General features: G+C 53.9%; 1 protein-coding gene across 1 annotated transcript in view; it reads right to left on the bottom strand.

Annotated features, from left to right (window-relative positions):
* LOC147736644 (collagen alpha-1(XII) chain-like) overlaps window positions 1–20,766 on the bottom strand; it is a 177,295-nt gene that overhangs the window by 83,165 nt on the left and 73,364 nt on the right. The window contains exon 4 of the mRNA XM_086953796.1: window positions 651–797. Coding sequence (XP_086809922.1) covers window positions 651–797 — 147 coding nt within the window. The remainder of the gene's footprint in view (window positions 1–650; window positions 798–20,766) is intronic.

Here is a 20,766-nt window from a genome sequence, read left to right on the forward strand (position 1 = left end):
AACCTGGACTGGACAAAATTCTGCCAATTCCGCGGGTGGAACAGAATATTTTGCCCACCCCTAATGTAAATGCATTTCATATATTTATCCAATGATATTATAGTTTGAGTGAATGTAGAGGTATCTCAAGTAGTTATCCTATGGTATGATGGTTTGAGTGTATGTAAAGGTATCACATGCAGTACCAATGATATAATGGTTTGAGTATATGTAAAGTTATCTCATGTAGTTCCTATGGTATAATGGTTTGAGTGTATGTAAATGTTTCTCAAGTAGTTATCGTAGGGTATGGAGCCAACTCTCTTGGACCTACATTGGATATCTGTGAGTCAGTGGTTCACAGTTTTCCACCGTTAGATATTCATGGTTTCTGTTAGTCATGTTGTCTGTTTTCCAATCAGTTGGAATAATATCATTTCTTGATTAAATTTTTATTTTGCCATCCAGCTCACATTTCTCTGAGATCTTTGTTCTTGACATTTCTCTCATTTCAATGGGTATTTTGAAATATAAAAGGCAGGAGACCTTGCAAGAAAAGAACTTTTTAACAACTAACAACACTCCTGTGAAGGTGCTTAAAGTTTAATTTCTGGTACTATATTTTTTAAATCAACAAACAAGCGTTATAATTTAAAATAAATTGCACTTACCTGCACGGAAACATAGTGTCTGTCTCAGGTAGGGTGATAAACCCATCCAGGAAGAAGAATCTTCTGTTCCAGGCTTGTGTCTTACACAAGTGTAGTCCTGTCCAACAGGTCCTCCTTGTTTGTTATGTTGGTCACACTGGGTCACTGCTGCAGGGGAAGAAGGAGAGGGCTGATTATAAGAGGGAAAGATAGAGAGAGAGAGAAGGTGAGAGAAAGAAAGAGAAGGCTGAGAGAAAGAGAGATGAAATAAGAGGATTCAGAACAAAGAGGGCAACAGGCAGAGAGAGATAAAGAGAAAAGGTAAGGCAGTAAATGAAAAGTGAAAGTAAGAAAGCCAGAGGGGGAAGCTGAATAGAGAGAGAGAGAGACAGAGAGAGAGAGAGAGAGAGAGAGAGAGAGAGAGAGAGAGAGAGAGAGACAGAGAAAGAGACAAAGAGCTGAGAGAAAGACTAGGCGAGCATGAATGACACAGAGCCAGAGAAAGGTCTGACAGGGAGCGAGAAGAGAAAATGAGTGAAATGCAGATAGAGAGAAAGAAAGGGGTGAAATAGAGGAAGCAAGAGAAAGAGAGATACATGTATATCAAGAAATGGAGAGATAAAGGGGGAAGTGGAAGAGAGTGAGAGCAAGAGTGAAAAAAGTGAAGGAAAAATAAAGTATGTGAAATATTACTTTTTTAGTATTATTCTATTATAAATTCCATTATTCATAAATATTTTTGTAGATCAGTTCTAATCCTGGCTGTATTGTCCATAGGCAGAACGTGGGAGGTTAAGAATAGAGAAAAGGTTAATGAGAGAAATAAATTAAGACGAGAGTAGAAGAAACTGCAGAAAGAGAGAAAAAGAGAGTGGAGGAGAACCAGTGACAGAATGAGAGACAGAAATAGACAGGAAGAGTGAAAGAGACTGGGACATCATTCTAGTCCAGCAAATTGGCTACAATTCTCGAAAAATGTCATCAGCAAAGAGGGGACGAGATGCAATGTCCTCACTTCACACAACGACAGCGAAGCAGATAAAAATATATATGCCAATATTTGCGTATGTATAAGTTGATATTCTCGTGACATTAGCCCTATTAATATATTGAGAGTAAAGATGTCTTGTTGCCGTGCATGTTCGCCATAAACCACTTCTTTTGCTACAACACCTCACTTTATCGGGGCAGAGAGTCCCTCTTACAATGCAGGCCTGATTTGCAAAGGTAACTTATACTTTTGAGTAAGTTTACACTTTTGAGTAGATTACCTACTTTGTCATATTCACAAACTTCAATTTTGTAATAACAAACCCTTTTTGTAACTTACACTTTTGTAGCAAGTCCAGCATTACCTTTGGCTGGTATCGCATCACCCTTTGAAAGAAACTTTTATATAAATATATAGAATAATACATGTTTGTTATTTAATTATAAAATATTTAGGTAATTAAATACTTCTAAATTAAAGTAAAAATATGTACCACTGCCAGAAAACAAAATCGAATACAGAAGAAAAATATAAATGTAAAAAGGTTGCTTGCAGAGCCGCCATTTTCAGCTAAAGAGGTTAATGCACCTGCATTAACTGTATCAGTACATGGCAGTCAACTACAGCAGTACATGCTCTAGTTGTTAGAGTTGGGGTGCGGTTACTGGAACTTCTTCAAACATAAAATGAACTCCTTGGCACGGACGTGCTGGCACACCAATGGCAAGCCCGTCTGCACCCGTCTGCAACCAGAACATGACTAGAGCCAGCTCCCCTGCCCATTTGGGCCCTCGTACCAGCTCCCCCTCTGCTGCATGTCACTTCGCCTCCAAGGGCCAGTTTTGTTTGCATTTTCACTGCGTTACCGCTACCCTTAATCGATTGCTTGCATTGCCTTTGTATCCTAGTAGCCATTAACATTGTATCCAGCCTGCACTCTATACTTTCATTAATCTTTGTTAAACTTGTTATTTTTTGTATTATCAGCCCCTCTTTGCCGTTGCTCCTGTTTGTTTTGTATTTTGTTAAATCTGCTACTTTTAATACTCTTCTGTCACGCCACCCACCGCTGCTCGATTTCCCGCTGTTTTTTTGCTGCTTCTTTGCCTCCTGCTTCCCACCTCTGAGCGGCCCTCCCTCCTCTTAGAACATACTTAATGGAGGCCGCAGCATGACCCCATTGAGCAGGTCCACGTGTCAGCTCCCCCTCTGCTGCATGTTGCTTTGCCTCCAGCTGCCTGTTTTCTTTGCATTTTCTCTGTCACCACAACCACTATTAAACTGTCTGCATAGCCTTTAACTGCTACATTGTATCGTATTAGCTATTAACATTTTATCCAGCCTGCACTCTATAATTCTATTGATATAGCCAGTAAGCCTTACATTCCATTAATTTCCCTTCTGTACTCTTTGTTAAACTTGTTAATTTTTTTACATGTCAGATCCCCTCAGAGATGTTTTAGGGCATTGGCAAAGTAGGCTCCGGCCCAGGGCCCCTGCCTTTCAGGGGGCCCCCTGATAGAGCTGTCTCTGTTCTGCAGCGTCTTGCCTAGTTGACCTTGAATAATTTAAAATAGAAATATTATTTTCCTTCAATATATTTTTAGTGTGGCTGATGTGCGTCTATTATACACATTTTGAAAAGAGATGGTGTGTTTATATTTCATGCAGCATCCATAAAAAAGTTTCTTTTCGGTCAAAACAGGACCTCACATATTAGAAATGGGAAAGTCCCACACAGATTTTTTGCTGCTATATTACAATATTGAAAACACATGTCACAACCCTGAATATTAGATGTAAACATATTTAGAATTTAGACAAGTGTGCCTCTGAACTATCAGTCACTTGACCAAAAAGGGAATGAAAGAGCGGCTTTGAACCTGGGCCCCCAAAATACATTTGGACAGGGCCCCCAAAATCCTTGAAATGTCCATGGACCCCCTGTTAGAAATGGGGATTTCTGTTGGCTAAGGCTTGCACCAAAGCCAGGCAGAAACCACCACTCTAGTCAGGGCAAGGAAGTCACCTGCCAAGGATAACCCCTGCTCACCCCCTTGGTAGCTTGGCACGAGCAGTCAGGCTTATCCATGAGGCGATGTGTAAAGCGTTTGCATGCGCACACAGCAATTACTCCCAAGGCCCACCACAAAGGAAACTCCACACAAGGTTATATATGAAAATAGCCTTTGTATTATACCAAACACATTAGATAATAAAAACACAATTTACACTGTGCCAACTGGCACGGGCAGAATTTACAGGGGATTATATACACAGGACAGGGCCACATGGACCACTGTCAGGAATAAGCACTTTTGAAACTAGCACTTGGTAGAAATAGCACTTTGTAGGAATAACACTTAGAACATAGAATAAGTGTAGCACCAAAAAGCACATGTAGCAAACAACCTGTAACCACTGGTAAAAGGTAAGTACACACTACGCAACCCTAACCACCTTAGGCATATATCACGCAGGGAACCATGAACTCGCTAGCATAACCATCCTAGGAAAAACAACCTCCTAAGCATAACAATACATTAAGAGGTATAGGCAAAAAGGACCGCATAAATCACATTAGGCAAGTATCACATTTGCACAAAACAGTACGCAGAACTGTCCCCAGGCCAACCTGGCCTCTCAGGAGCTTACAGGCCCAATGTCCAAAATGTCTTGGCTGGCTGCGCAGGCAGCCAAAGAAGAATGTGCAACAGTTCTCAGGGCCTAAACGTAGCAGCTGCCCACTAAATGCTGGGCAGCAGTGGAACTGTGTAGGGCACCAGCGTGCCTTCTGAGCCTCCTCTGGGCTTCCAAAGAACCAACAGTTCCCAAGAACAACGTGGGAGCCTGGCAGGCTCTAGGAATAAAACAACTGGGCCCTCACAATCCTCATGGGCTCTAAACAACAATGCCTCCAGGAGCATCTCGGTGCTCGCAACAACAATGCCCCCAGGAACCTCTCGTGGGCTCGACTAAAAAGCTGCTGTGCGTTGGAGCCACGGGGCTCTGAATGTGAAATGCCCCACGTTTGAACCGACCCTCTGGAAGGCAGGGCCACTCAAAGAATATACCCGGGCCCCGCGGGGCAGTTAAAGAACAATGGTGCCCAAAATGACGATACCAGCCGCAGGAGGGGAGCAGGCACCGGCAATATGCCCCGATGCCCCCTCTTACAACAATGGACCCCGGAGCCCTGCTCAACGGGCTCTGAATACAACTGGCCCTCTCTCAGGCACCACGAGTCCCCTTCGGAGCTTCCCCCTGGCCAGTCGGCACTCACTGGCTGCTTCCTCTCGGTGCCGGTGCTCTTCTCGCCGGTCCTCTGCTTTGGGGCTCTCCTTCACCGGGGACTTGCTGGTGGCTGCTGCACGAGAGTTCCTGCTCCTCGGGCCTCTCTCTCCACCCTCCTCTGCGGCACTCCGGGGCTCTCCCTTGCTCTTGGGAGCCCCGGGGGAGAGATGCCAGCCTCTGTTCTGTGGCGCTGGAGCGCGGGGTAGGCTCCTGTCTGCTTCCTGCTTTGCTCCCGGCCTCCACCAATCCCAGCGCAGCGCGGGGAATGACATCACGGGGGTGTCACAGGCCGGCGGTGATTTCTTTTTCTGGCAATACGGGATAGGCTCCCGTTTAGAAACACGGTCCCTGGCGGGGTGGGCACCCACTAGGGCATAGACGCTGGCACATGGGCCCTGGCGGGGTGGTCACCCGCTCGGGTCCACAGACGTGTAAATACGTGGGGCAGGCTCCTGCTAGGCACACTATGCAGGGTGGGCACCTGCCAATGACCCAAAAACTACGGCACATAAACGGGGTCAGCATCCATGCCGAAAATCAACAAAAGGGGGATCCCCACGCCGGAGAATCCCTCAAGAAAAGGGGATTATGGCTCCGGGCTGCAGATGAAAACCAAAGGGTCAAGGCTGATTTGCATATGGCCATGTCTGTACTGGGGTGGTGTGGAGTGCAAAAAAATTATGGATTTAGGCCCAGATCTCTGTACTGGATGGGAATGTTTGACATTGACCTGCACTCTGTCCATCAACTGTTGTTTTTGCATTTGTCACCCCGAGTGGGATGGATATGCTCAGACGTGAGTGCCATGCTCTCCACACCACTGTAGTCAAGCTATCCTGGCTGAAGACTGCTGATAGCCAGAAACCGGTCCTAGGATGCTTGATTCTGTTCCAGGAAAGACATGGCTTGGCAGTTCGGGCTGGACTGTTCCCATGAGGCACAGGGTCAAGGCTGATTTGCATATGGCCATGTCTGAACTGGGGTGGTGTGGAGTGCAAAAAAACGATGGATTTAGGCCCAGATCTCTGTACTGGGGTGAATGTATGACATTGTTCTGCACTATGTCCATCAACTGTTGTTTTTGCATTTGTAACCCTGAGTGGGATGGGTATGCTCAGACGTGAGTCCCATGCTCTCCACACCACTGGAGTCAAGCTATCCTGGCTGAAGACTGCTGATAGCCAGAAACCGGTCCTAGGATGCTTGATTCCGGTCCAGGAATGACATGGCTTGGCAGTTCGGGCTGGACTGTTCCCATGAGGCACAGGGTCAAGGCTGATTTGCATATGGCCATGTCTGAACTGGGGTGGTGTGGAGTGCAGAAAAACGATGGATTTAGGCCCAGATCTCTGTACTGGGGTGAATATATGACATTGTTCAGCACTCTGTCCATCAACTGTTGTTTTTGCAGATGAAAACCACAGCGCTTCCGGACAGTAGAAACACAGCGCTTCCCAGGTGCTTTAGCAAACAAAGTTTACAAGTCCAGGCAAAGTCCTTTGGAAGGCGGGGCAAGGGCTGGGCCCAGGGGCCAGCTGACTGGGCCCTCCAGGCAGGGAGGCAGTACCTAGTGGCGGTCCTCCTGGCGCCCAGCAGCAGCAGGCCCCTTCTTCAGGTCAGGAACAAGAGAACCCTTTACATGGCGTCACAGCCACTTTTTATACACATACATTCTTTGTATCAGGCTGAAGGATTAAGGAAAAACCAGAGGCAGCTGGTTCTAGAGCACTCTGTTGTGCTCAGCCCCTCTCCCCATTCACAAGACAGGCTAGGGACATTAGACGCACCACAGGGGGCGGAGCCAGCCTGCCATCAACATGCAGATCTCTCCACTCACCACCGGGGCAGACCCATCCTCACCAGCCAGCTCCAGCCAATCACAAGCTAGACAGTCAATTCACATTCACTACACAGACTTGCCAACTTCTAGAAGTGGCACTTCCACACTAGACACAATAAAGCCACGCACATCATCGCGCAGCATTTAATCACACGAGTTCGCACATACCAAACTCGAGCCTGCACTACCCACGCATCAGGAACTACCATGGACATAGACATTCCCCATGCATTCCTATCGGAGAGCAGGCCAATCTCACCACATGCACGCACTTTACACTGGGACACAGTGTTAAAGTACGCAGAAGCCAAAAACAACCAACACCAGGTCACAATTAAAAGCAAAAAATTTAGGGGTGAACCTGCCAGAAGGGCCAAGTCCAACACCCCGTGATGTTTCTTCTGTGTTTTTTGTGTTCTGTCTTTTCTGCTGTTTCTGATACTCGTTCCCTGCTCTCCCCACTGCCGCTCAGTTTTGAACACTTCACAACTTTTTCCATCCTTTCCTTACCTCAAGGCACCCCTCCGTCCTCCCAGTACTTACTTAATGGAAACTACAGTGCGGCTGGGCAGCCTACGCGCAACCAGCATCAACAACAGCTGCCTCACCTCGCTTCATTCAATGGTAGAACCTTCCGCCTGCTGACATTGTTTCTTCACGTGCAACACCAGAGCACCTGCTCGTACAGCAATTACTTCCCTTCTGAACACCACCACCCCAGATCATCCCCACCGCCTCCTGCTCAATGGAAGATCTCTCTGCAAACATGCCACCGAGTTCTGGGACACCATCTTCTCAGTTACCCTTGATGGCATCTTCCTCACCGAGACATGGCTCAACCCTGCATCGGTGGCTGATGGCTACAAGCACGGAAGTGGAATTGCCATCATCCACAAGAAACTATCCACTGCACAACAAACATAGATCTCAACTTCCAACTCGGCATTGACTCCAAGCACTACATCTTCCTCAGAGACCTCAATTTCTACCTCGAAGACCCAGACAACACCAATGCCGCCAACCTCCTTGAAAGAATGAACAACCTTTTTTTTTTTTTTTTTTTTTTTTATTTGCAGACATACAGATGATGCAATCGGCATTGACACAGTTTCATAGACATTAGGATGTAAGCATCAAGATCATTGTTCGTATTACAATGGCCATCATACCTTGTACTTCTACAGCCCTCAGCGGGTCTACTCCCATGGATCACAGTAAGAGTCAATCATAAGTAGTTCTGCAGTATAAAAAACATGATCCCTTTTCCGGCCATTCTTATATCTGCAGCATTTTCCTTTTTTTTTTTTAAACCCCTCTCCTTCCAACAGTTCCCATTTCCAACTATCAACGCCTCCCCCCTGCCCCCACCCCACAAGAACTCAGGTAAGTGGCTTGGAACTGCCACTCCTACTGTAACTTAACTGTGCAGTCCTATAGCAGTGTTTCCGTGTGTCCTTCCTTCACCTCCCCCCTTCCCCCCCTTCCCGGGGGCCCCCCCCTCAGTGTGGTAATAGTAGGCGGTGAATTGTGCATCATGCTCCTTCCTTCCCCTTCCATTATCTCACATAGTCATCCCTGTTCCTCCCTCTTCAACAGTGCTGGGCGATCTCAGCATGCCCCCCCCCCCCAGGCCCCCGTCTAGTCCGTGGTAGTACCTCCACTTTGCCCATACTCTTTTAAACTTCCTGGGGCAGCCTCTCGCCTTGTACGTCACCCATCGGCAGCCATGTAAATGTCCAGTCCCCTCCTCCATTCCTCTATCTCAGGTATGTTCTCCGCCCCTGTTGGACAGGCCTCGTGAAAGGCCCGCTCCCTCCCCGCATGAGAAGACTCGGACGCCGGCTCTCCCTGTGTCCCCGGAAAGAACCATCCCGGCAACCCACCGAGGCAACCCGCAACCCGTCCCCAACGGGACGCCTGCTCCCGAACCCCCCAGCATCGGCTGACCCGGGCCTCCGTCAGCACCATTGCCCCGGCCCAGCCGCCATCTTGGACACTGCACCACGAGGCCGCGTGGCCTCAGCTCGACCCCAACCCTGGGCCTGGCCAGGCCCCGACATCGAGGCACCACCATCCACCCAGGAGGTGAAGAGACCACTTGGAAGGTCAATGGGAGAAAGGAGTGTCGATGGCTCTTCCCCGCCAGGTGCCGATCGCCCCCAGCCTCCCCGGGCGCTGGCTCCACCCCCCTGCTGGGTGTCTGGACTCCCTCATCCCGGACCTCCCGACCTCCAAGCGCGAGGGTCCGGACATCAAAGGAGACCAGACCTATAACTGGGGCAGCTCCAGAGCAGGAAGGCAGTTGTATCCTGGAGTCGAGAGACACCTTGAAGAACTCATCCTTGACGGACTGCTGGCGCTGCCGCAGCCCTGCCTTGTGAACTAGCTCCTGCCTGCCGGTGCTGCCGCGGCCCTCTGCAACCTACACTTTCGTCGGGACCTGCTGGCGCTGCCGCGGCCCATCCTTGTGAACCATCGCTCCTGCCTGCTGGCGCTGCCGCGGCCCTCTGCAACATGCATCTTCGTCTGGACCTGCTGGCGCTGCCGTGGCCCATCCTTGTGAACCATCGCTCTTGCCTGCTGGCGCTGCCGCGGCCCTCCGTACCGAGAACCATCGTCCTAGCCTGCTGGCGCTGCCGCGGCCCTCCTTGCCGAGACTTTTCATCCTAGCCTGCTGGCGCTGCCGCGGCCTGACCTTCCAGACCTCCGAGCTCGAGGATTGTGAGCTCCTTCTGGCCGCCCTTGTACCGGACCGGTACCCAAGACTGTCCCGCTACCCCTTACCCTACAGAGACTAGAAATGGGAGGATCCTCGTGTCCTGCCCCCACTGTATCGTTGATAACCTTGCCTCAAGAATCCTATATAAAGTGTGCAGATCTTATCCTGGTGTGGTGTCCATTTGTGGGGGGGAAGTTACTTGTCTGTACGATCGCCGGAGACGGTCCTCACCGGAGGCCTCTCCCCCTGTACTCGGCCGACCCTCCAGGTCCCCGTCTAACATTGGTGGCCAGCGGCGCGATCCGAACCAACGCGTAATCGTACAGAGAGTAACTCACCCCACGACACAACCACAATGACCACAAAAGAGAGTGGAACCACAGAGAAATTCCGGATGGAGAAATTAGAAGAGTATAACCACAGAGAACTAAAGCAGTTCTGCATAGAACTAGGCATTGCTACCACAGGACTGAGCACGAAAGAAGACTTCAAAAAGGCCCTGGAATCTTGGGCAGAGACGGGTACGGCCGTACCCCAAAACCAAAGCCTCGAGGCACCGGAAGCGAACCCCACTCCGACGGAAGAAAGAAGATCGGGTCTCTCCCCAGAGGAGATCCGGGAACGGGAAAAAAGCAGGCTCCATGAATTGGAGCTGGCTCGACTTCGGTTGGATGGAGAACTGAAGTTGGCGGAACAAAAAATAACATTGGAACACTTGCTGCTCCGAGAAGAGCGGGAAGAAAAACAAAGACAGAGAGACTTAGAAGAGAAAAAGCTAGCCTACGAACATGAGCGCAACCTAAAAGAAATAGAGCTTCGGAAACAGAATAAAGATCTCGGGGTGCCCGAGCGCCCGAACACTCCTGCCACTACCGACCCGAAAGTCCACATCCCCAAGGATGTCGTCAGAGAGTATTACCGGAACGACGACATCCAGCAATGGTTCAAAGCCTATGAGGTAGCCATGACCTCCCACCGGATTCCCCGAAGCGACTGGGGAGCCGGGTTATGGGGGAGGTTCGTCAACGAAGGACGAGACGCCCTGCTGCAACTCCCGGACCATCAGATGACCTCCTACGACCACATGAAAGCCGCCCTCCTCACTCGATACGGACTCACGCCCGAGATGTACCGCCAGCGGTTCCGTGACTGCAAACGGATCCCGGGTACAACTTGGGTGGAGTACGTGAACTTTTTCAGCAGAGAGTTCGAAGGGTGGATCAAGGGCAGCAAGGTGACCACGTACGAGCAACTCTTTGACCTTATTGTGTGGGAGCACCTCTCTAACAACTGCTTCGTCGAGCTCAGGCAGCACCTCCTCGACAGTAAACTAACTGAACCTCGGCAACTCGCCGCCAAAGCTGACCGATGGGAAAGCACCCGAGTTGCCCAAAACGGCCCCAGCGAACCAAACAGAACCAACCAAGGACCCCATCGCCCCCGAGGGGGAGGAGGAGGCCAGGGTCGGGGCAGAGACGCCGTCCCGGTGGCTCCCGCCAGCAGCGCCCCGCCCCCGGCCGGCAGGGGAAACCCCCCGATGCGTCCAGGGTTCCGAGCAAACGTTACTTGCCACCGATGCCAGCGACCCGGCCATTACGCCAACGACCCTAATTGCCCGAAGAACCAGAGCCCTATGCCCCGCCAGGTCACTGCCGCCGCCCTGGGAGAAGAGCAAACCCCAGAAGATGCTGATGAGTACGAGACCGACCAGCCCGAGTGGGAACCAGCCGCCATGTCCCTGGTCTGCCTAGGGGAAAGAGACATGATTCCGCGGGCTCCCCTACCCGCCAATAGGCAGAAATACAGCCAGTGGGTCAACATTAACAGGCACCAGGCTGAAGCCCTACGTGACACCGGGGCCAGTGTGACGGCAGTCCGCTGTCATCTGGTGACCCCGGAGCAGATCTTGCCGAACGTCCTTTGCCCCGTCCGGTCAGCCGACAACTCAGAAAGCCTGTGTCGGATGGCCTGCGTCCCCTTCGAATGGGGAGGAGTGTCCGGAATGCTGAAGGTGACTGTCCGCGATGATGCCCCAGTGGACTGCCGCTTGGGGAACGACCTCGAAAGTTCCCCCTGGGCAGCCGTCGAAAGAAGAGAGCACCTGGGGATGTTGGGCCTTCCTGAATGGGCCTGCATAACGACCCGGTCCATGGCCGCACGCGCCATCTCCAGTCCCGAAGAACCGGAATGGCCAGAACCTCCTCCCCCGATCGCCCCGGAGGGAGCCGCCCTAAGCACCAATCCCCCAGAGCAAACCGAAGAAGGGCCCGTTCAACTCCAGGACCTTCCTGAACTGGCCCAGTGGCGGCAAGAGGGTGGTCCCACCCAGGAGCAGTTCCGACAAGAGCAGAGGACCTGTCCCTCCCTCGAGGGACTCCGGCAGCAAGCCCTCGCCCAGAGCGCAGGAGACACCACAGGGGCCCACTGGATTTATTGGGACAATGACCTGCTCTACAGCGAGCAAAGAATTGCTGAGCTGGGGGCCAGTCGGGTGCTGGTGGTGCCCCTCCGCTTCAGAGACTTCCTTTTGAACTTAGCACACGATGTCCCCCTTGCTGGGCACCTGGGGCAAGACAAAACCTACAACCACCTGGTGACTCACTTCTACTGGCCCAAAATGCATAATGATGTCTCCAACCACTGCCGGGCCTGCCCTACCTGCCAGGCCAGCGGGAAGAGCGGCCGAAAGATCAAAGCACCCTTGCAACCCTTTCACGTCGTCACCACCCCGTTCGAACGGGTCGGAATAGACATTGTGGGGCCCCTAGACTCCCGAACGGCCCAGGGGCACCGGTTCATTCTAGTCCTGGTGGACCACGCCACCCGCTATCCTGAGGCCATTCCTCTTCGGACCGTGACAGCACCCGTGGTAGGCCGAGCCCTGATGGGGATCTTCTCTCGAGTGGGCTTCCCCCGGGAAGTCGTCAGCGACAGGGGCACGAACTTTATCTCAAAGTACATGAGGTCTCTCTGGCAACAGCGCGGGGTCACCTACCGGTTCACGACCCCTTATCACCCGCAAGGAAATGGACTGGTCGAGCGGTTTAACCGCACTCTCAAGGGAATAATCATGGGCCTGGAAGAACCCCTACGTCGCCAATGGGACGTGCTGCTCCCGTGCCTCCTCTTCGCCTATCGAGAAGTTCCCCAGAAATCCTTCGGCTTCAGTCCCTTTGAGCTCCTGTACGGACACCCCGTCCGGGGCCCCCTCAGCCTGGTCAAGGAAGGCTGAGAGATGGCCCCCCAGAAGACCCCTCCAGACGTCTATAAGTATCTCCTGACCCTCCGCAACCAGACCCGGCAATTCAGGGAACTCGCCAAAGCCAACCTTGAGGCCAGTCAGGAGGACATGAAGAAATGGTACGATCAGCAGGCCTCCTCCATCGAGTTCGAACCAGGCCAGCAAGTGTGGGTGATGTCTCCAGTCGAACCCTGTGCCCTGCAGGACAAATGGACAGGACCCTTCAAAGTGATAGAGCGCAAGCGCCCTGTCACCTACCTAATAGACATGGAGTCCTCCCAGAACCCCCTGCGAGTCCTCCACGCCAACAGACTCAAACCCCACTTCGTACGTTCGGAGCTCAGCCTCCTGATGGCAACAGATAGTGGGACAGAAGAAGACTCCGAGCCCCTCCCTGACCTACTGAGGACCCGTGAAAAAGATGGCTCAGTGGAAGGGGTCAGGCTCTCTGATGCCTTGTCCCCAGAACAACGCCAAGACTGTCGGGCTCTCCTGCTACAATTTGCGAGCCTGTTCTCCCTCACCCCCGGGGTCACCCCCTGGTGCCTTCACGATGTGGACCCTGGGGATAGTCCACCTATCCGACACAGGGCGTACCGAGTGCCAGATCGGGTGCGCACCTGCATCCAGAACGAAGTCACTAAAATGCTGGCCCTAGGAGTGATCAAGCCATCCGACAGCCCCTGGGCCAGCCCAGTCGTACTGGTCCCCAAGGCTGCCGCCCCGGGTGTTGCCCCCGAGCTCCGGTTCTGCGTAGACTATCGGGGTCTGAACGCTGTTACCAGAACCGACGCTCACCCCATCCCCCGGGCGGATGAGCTGGTTGACCGCATGGGGGCTGCCCGCTACCTGAGCATCTTCAATCTAACAGCGGGCTACTGGCAAATCGGCCTCACCCCCAGGGCCGAAGAACGATCCGCCTTCTCTACCCCGGATGGCCACTACCACTTAAAAGTGATGCCATTCGGCATGAAAAACGCTCCAGCTACCTTCCAACGACTCGTGAACCAGGTACTGGCGGGCCTCGAAGAATTCAGCGCCGCCTACCTGGACGATATCGCTGTGTACAGTTGCCACTGGGCGGACCACCTTCACCACCCCCGAGAAGTCCTGCACGCCCTCCAGCAGGCTGGCCTCACTGTCAAAGCCAGCAAATGTCAGATTGGCCAGGGGTCCGTGACCTACCTCGTACACCAAGTGGGGAGCGGTCTGGTGGCCCCCCTTCAGCTCAAGATCGCTGCCATCCAATCCTGGCAACCACCTGTCACCCAAACCGAGGTCCGGGCCTTCTTAGGGCTCACCGGATACTACCGGCGGTTTGTAGAGGACTATGGCAGCATTGTGGGGCCCCTCACAGAACTAACATCCAAGAAAAACCTCAAAACCGTCAACTGGACTTCGGACTATCAAACGGCCTTCGAGAAGTTGAAGGCCGCCATGTGCACCGCCCCGTGCTCCAGGCCCCCGACTACAGCCGGGAATTCATAGTCCAGACAGACGCCTCAGATCATGGCGTTGGGGCAGTCCTCTCTCAACTCAATGCCGAGGGAGTCGACCAGCCAGTGGCCTTCATCAGCCGACGCCTGCTAGCTCGAGAACAGCGCTGGAGCACCATCGAGCGGGAGGCCTTCGCAGTGGTATGGGCCCTCAAGAAACTCCGGCCCTACCTCTTCGGTACCCATTTCAGGGTGCAGACAGACCACAGACCCCTGCAATGGTTGATGCAAATGCGGGGGGAGAACCCAAAACTGTTGCGATGGTCCATCTCCTTGCAGGGGATGGACTTCACTGTGGAGCATCATCCTGACCAGGACCACGCCAACGCGGACGGCCTGTCACGCTTTTTCCGCCTCGGCGAGGAGAGTACCCAAGAGGTTGGGTGACTCTCCCTGCCTTCAGCTGGGGGGACGCATGTTGGACAGGCCTCGTGAAAGGCCCGCTCCCTCCCCGCATGAGAAGACTCGGACGCCGGCTCTCCCTGTGTCCCCGTAAAGAACCATCCCGGCAACCCACCGAGGCAACCCGCAACCCGTCTCCAACGGGACGCCTGCTCCCGAACCCCCCAGCATCGGCTGACCCGGGCCTCCGTCAGCACCATTGCCCCGGCCCAGCCGCCATCTTGGACACTGCACCACGAGGCCGAGTGGCCTCAGCTCGACCCCAACCCTGGGCCTGGCCAGGCCCCGACATCGAGGCACCACCATCCACCCAGGAGGTGAAGAGACCACTTGACAGGTCAATGGGAGAGAGGAGTGTCGATGGCTCTCCCCCGCCAGGTGCCGATCGCCCCAGCCTCCCCGGGCGCTGGCTCCACCCCCCTGCTGGGTGTCTGGACTCCCTCATCCCGGACCTCCCGACCTCCAAGCGCGAGGATCCGGACATCAAAGGAGACCAGACCTATAACTGGGGCAGCTCCAGAGCAGGAAGGCAGTTGTATCCTGGAGTCGAGAGACACCTTGAAGAACTCATCCTTGACGGACTGCTGGCGCTGCCGCAGCCCTGCCTTGTGAACTAGCTCCTGCCTGCTGGCGCTGCCGCGGCCCTCCGCAACCTACACCTTCGTCGGGACCTGCTGGCGCTGCTGCGGCCCATCCTTGTGAACCATCGCTCCTGCCTGCTGGCGCCGCCGCGGTCCTCTGCAATGTGCATCTTCATCTGGACCTGCTGGCGCTGCCACGGCCCATCCTTGTGAACCATCGCTCTTGCCTGTTGGGGCTGCTGCGGCCCTCCGTACCGAGAACCATCGTCCTAGCCTGCTGGCGCTGCCGTGGCCCTCCTTGGCGAGACTTTTCATCCTAGCCTGCTGGCGCTGCCGCGGCCTGACCTTCCAGACCTCCGAGCTCGAGGATTGTGAGCTCCTTCTGGCCGCCCTTGTACCGGACCGGTACCCAAGACTGTCCCGCTACCCCTTACCCTACAGAGACTAGAATTGGGAGGATCCTCGTGTCCTGCCCCCACTGTATCGTTGATAACCTTGCCTCAAGAATCCTATATAAAGTGTGCAGATCTTATCCTGGTGTGGTGTCCATTTGTGGGGGGGAAGTTACTTGTCTGTACGATCGCCGGAGACGGTCCTCACCGGAGGCCTCTCCCCCTGGACTCGGCCGACCCTCCAGGTCCCCGTCTAACAGCCCCCCAATAACGTGCAATATCGCGCTTGGCCACAACCAGCGCCAATGTCAGAAAAGCCAGTTGTGGTCTGGGTAAATCCACATCATTGGTCATGCCCAGGATGGCCAATTTCGGGTCCTGCTCTAACGGTACCTCAAGTACTTCCCGTAGTTCAGTAAAGATAAGGGACCAATAGGCCTGTATCCTATCACACGTCCACAGAGTATGATAGAAGTCTCCGCCCCCTTGCCCGCATCTCAGACACCTGTCATCCGTGGTCTTCCCCATTTTATAGAGCCTAACCCTGTCAAAGTAAGCCCTGTGTAGTATTTTGTATTGGATGAGGCGGAGGCGGGATTTGATTGCCACCTCCCTCGGATGCATTAGTATTAATTCCCAGTCTATGTCTTCTACGGGGCCAGCCTCACCCTCCCAAGCAGACCGAAGCCTCGCCAGGTCCCCCAGCATGTTATTTGTGAGGGTCTTATAGGTTAATGAAACCGCCTTGTTCGGTATCTTTTCCTGCAGCAATCTGCCCTCCAAGGGGGCAAAGTCCTTTATCCCCTCCAGTTGCAGGTTCTGCGCCCTCCATGCATGGTGTAGTTGGATATATTTAAAATGTTGCGATTTGTGCAGCCCAAACTCCCTCTCCAGCACCGCGAAGGGTTTCAAGACCCCTTTTGCGATGACGTCTCCTATCGTCGAAATGCCTATGTCATCCCAACGCTGGAATCCAGGGAGGCCATACAGTTCGGTCATCCACTTACAGTGCCAGAGTGGGGTTTGGCGGGTCGGCTTTTTATCCCATCCCGTGCGCTTCATGGCCAGTTTCCAGGCCCGGAGGGTAATAGTTGAGGCCGGTAGCAAGGACGAGGTGTTCGATGCCCCGTATAAGTACTTCCACAGAGTGGAGGAGGACATTTTTGCCCGTTCGAGTGCATAAGTGGGGTGGTCCGCCGGTGCATGCAGCCACTCGTTTATGGGTGACACGTGCTCCGCCCAGTAATAGGCCTCCAAATTAGGCAGGGAGATACCGCCACTGTATTGGTGGCGTTGTAGGGTGGAGTGCGCGATCCTGGGCTGTTTCCCCAGCCAAATGAAGGCCCGGAGGTCCGCATGCATTTTACGAATTAGGGCGTCCGGTATCTGGTAGTACTCATTTTGTAGAGCATACAGATATTTAGGCAGCGCAATCATTTTATAAATCGCCACCCTGCCAAGAAGCGTCAGGGGGAGCTGACGCCACCTGTCCATGTCCGCCTTGGTGTTCGTCATAATCCTTTCTATGTTCGCCTGTCTGGACCATTGCCTGTCCCTCGTTAGGTACACCCCCAGGTACTGGAACCCATCTAGGGACACCACCAGTTTCTCAGGGAGCGCTCCCCCCACCGCCGTTCCCCGAGGGTCGTATAACACTGATTATGCCAGTTGATGGCGTATCCCGAGTGGCGGCCGTAAGACTCCAGCTCCTGGAATATTTCGGGAACTGTTACCTCTGGGGTAGTGATGTACAGGAGGACATTGTCCGCATACAGCGACATCTTCTCTTGTGATTCATCCGTTTCCGATATCCTAAACCCCGAAATCCTAGGGTGTTGCCTGATCCTGGCCGCCAGTACCTCAATGACCAATGTAAATAATAGCGGCGAGAGGGGACACCTTTGACGAGTCCCTCTTCCGATCGGAAACTCCCAAGAGAGCCTCCCATTCACTCTGACCTTAGCACGCGTGTTGTCATACAGCAAGGTGATCCACTTACGGAAGATTGGGCCAAGGCCGGCCTTCTGTAGTGTGGCATCCAGGAACTGCCAGTGAACTGAATTAAAGGCCTTTTCGGCGTCCAAGGAAAGAAACCAGTGTGGTCTCTCCCTATCCCCCACCTCTTGTATCCAGTTATGTGCCCGCCTTAGGTTGAGTTTCGTAGCCCTGTCCGGCAGGAATCCCGTCTGGTCCAAATGTATCATGTCAGGGAGCACCCCCCTCAGCCGTACTGCCAGAATAGAGGCCAAGAGCTTCGCCTCTATGTTCAGGAGGGATATGGGTAATGAGGCAAACTCCTCCCGTGGCTTTCCTGCCTTGTAGATAGGGACTATGGTCGCCAATGTGAGGTCTGCCGGTAGGTGTCCCTCGTGGAACGCCGTGATGAAGAGTTGCTGTAGGCGGGGGGCCACTATGTCACTGGTACCCTTAAAGAACTCCGGTGGGAAGCCATTTGGGCCCGGTACCTTTCCAGGTTTTAACTGTGCGATGGCTGTTCGAACTTCTTCCAGGGAAATGTCGGCCTCTAAGGCCGGTAAGGCCTCTGAGTCCACGACTGGGAGCTCGACTTCAGTCAAGTACCGTAACGCGTCCGTCTGGTCTCCCAAAGGTTGGGCCTCGTAAAAACTCCTATAGTGGTCTGCGAACACGTTTGCGATATGGGGGTCCGAGCAGATTAGTTCTCCCTGCTGATCCATGATGCTATCCACCCAGCGCTCCGCCCTCTCCTTGCGGCCAAGCCATGCCAGGAGCCTGCCCGACTTATCCCCCACATCATATAGCCTATGTAGGGTCGCCAGCTTTTGGGTTTTGGCCTCGTCCGTGACCAATTCCTTATATAGTTTTTGGTTGTCCAGCAATTTACGCAGGGCCATTGGGTCCTTAGTACGCAAGTGCTCCTCTTCTAGCTCCACTATGGTCCTCTCCACCCCTCCTACCTCTTCCTGTACTCTCTTCCTCTCATCCCTAAGTCGGGCGGCTATCCTGTCTCTCGTTACCGGCTTCAGCGCCTCCCATATGGTTACCGCCGAGTCCACTGATCCTTCATTTTCAGCCAGGTAGACCCGGAGGTCCGCCCTGACACCCTTGAGGATTGTCTTGTTGGACATGTCCCAGGCAGACAGTCGCCACGTCTTCTCCCTCCCGTCTGTAGACGCGCCTACCGACACCAACAGCGGCGAGTGGTCTGAAATGCCTCTCGCCAGATAGTTAGCTGTCCCGTCCATCGTCACCTCCTGTCTATGCATGAAGACATAGTCCAGCCTGGAGAACACCTTGTGCGCGGCCGAATAAAAGGAATAGGCCCTGGTGTCCGGGTGCCGCATCCGCCATACGTCTGTTAGGCCCATCGTGGAAACCATTTGGGCGAGGGGCGTTTGGGTTCCCGTTGATCGTGGTTCTCCCGACCTGTCTAGACCTTTGTCAAGCACATCGTTAAAGTTGCCCCCCACAATCTGAGTCGTGTCCGCTGTGTCTAAAAGTATGGCCGCCAGTTTCTTCATTGCGGTTGCCTGCAGTTTGGGTGGAGGTGCATACACCGAGACCAGAGTATAAGTACGTCTGTGCCAGATCCCTTGTACCCACACACATGTCCCCATGTCCCCATCGGGTCCCCCCATGTGCGTGTGATCTGAAAGGGCGCGGTGTTCTTAACCAGTATGGCCACCCCCCTGGAGTCCGCTGTGTACCCCCGCATGTCCCAGAACCTTGTACCGCCCCCTAGCTATAAAAGAGGCATGTCGTGCCTCGTAGGTGTGTCTCCTGTAGCAGAATGACATCAGGGCCTATGCGCTTAAGGAAGTTATTCACTAACCCCCTCTTAATTTTATTTCCCAGGCCGTTGACATTCCATGTCATTACCTGTAGTTTAGTGTTATCCATCAAAGCGGCCATCCATGTTTCCCTGTCCCATACCCTCGGGGCCGGGGGTGCGGGCGGACATCCCTCATCAGAAACCACATTATGTACCTATTGCCATGACTGCATTCCCTCAATGAATTACCCCCCCCCTTCCCCACTCGAACCAGAAAAACCAGAAGAACAATCCCCACCACCATGCTGCCCCACCCCACCCCTGCTACCCGGCCAACCCGCCCTTGCAACCATTGACGGTGCGGACCACCGGCTAGCAAGGTCTGTCGCCCCCCCTTAAAACAAACCCCACTAATTTATAACCAACTTTCCAGTCTCTGAAAAAATTGAATAGTCAATGCCTACCCCAAGGAACTACAAAAGAATACTTGCGTGTCCCAGTTCAAAGTACTGCCTGAAAGGATCACAGTCCCAAACTGTTCATGAATGCGAATCTTGTGTGTCCAAGGTCGGGTGTTCCCCAAGTCTCTTCCGCCGTCTTATAGGCTCCGGCGCGGAGACCCCTGCGGTTGGCGGGCCTTCTCCGTCCCCTCTCTCCGTTTCAGACTTGGGGGGGTGGGGGGGGTCCCCCGGCCCTCTTGGTGGTCCCAGAGACCTCTGTGTAATCCCTGAGCGCAGGTCCTGAGCCTCCCCTACGTCGCGGCGGGCTGCTATCGCAATGACCACCTTTTCTCCTTATCGCAGCCCCCGGTCCGCCCGGGTGGAGGGGGGGGGGTCACGGAGGATGTCGACCGTAGTCCTGAGTTTCCTCCCTCGCCGGGGCCCGTGTCCTGCTGCCTTACGCCTCACCTCGAATGGAGATGCCCTGTGTGCTGCAGCCTTTCTGCGGGAACACTATCGAGGTTTCCCCCTCCAGTCAGGTCACCACCGACCGCGCTGCACAGCTGTAGGTGTCCCCCGTGCCTCCCGGTCTTCCGGGGGGGTCACCCTCTGTCAGTGTCTAGGGTCTCAGGCCTTCCTCTGTGCCCCTGTTGGCCGTGCTCTCCTCGATATCTTCCCCTCCTCTTCCCGACTCCCACGTCTCGGTCCATGCGGTGGGGGGGGGGGTGGGGTGGAGGTGCAGGATGTCTGCGGGGGGGGCCACGTATCCTCCGCTCCGCCAAGGGGGCCGCGTCGTTCAGCCCCGAACCTTACCGCAGCCTCTGGTATCCGGCGGTCGGGTGCGTCGGCCTGATCTCTTCGGCTCCGGGCTCCCTCCGTCCGGCGGGCACCCCCGGCGTCCGCCCTCCTCCTCGCGGCGGATTAGCTCCGGGGTGGGGGGCCGTCCGCTTCCTTTGTCAGGCACCGGGGCTTGCTTTCAGTGTGACCCCA

Source organism: Lissotriton vulgaris, chromosome 1_2 (assembly GCF_964263255.1).
Source record: "Lissotriton vulgaris chromosome 1_2, aLisVul1.2, whole genome shotgun sequence".
Taxonomy (NCBI): Eukaryota; Metazoa; Chordata; class Amphibia; order Caudata; family Salamandridae; genus Lissotriton; species Lissotriton vulgaris.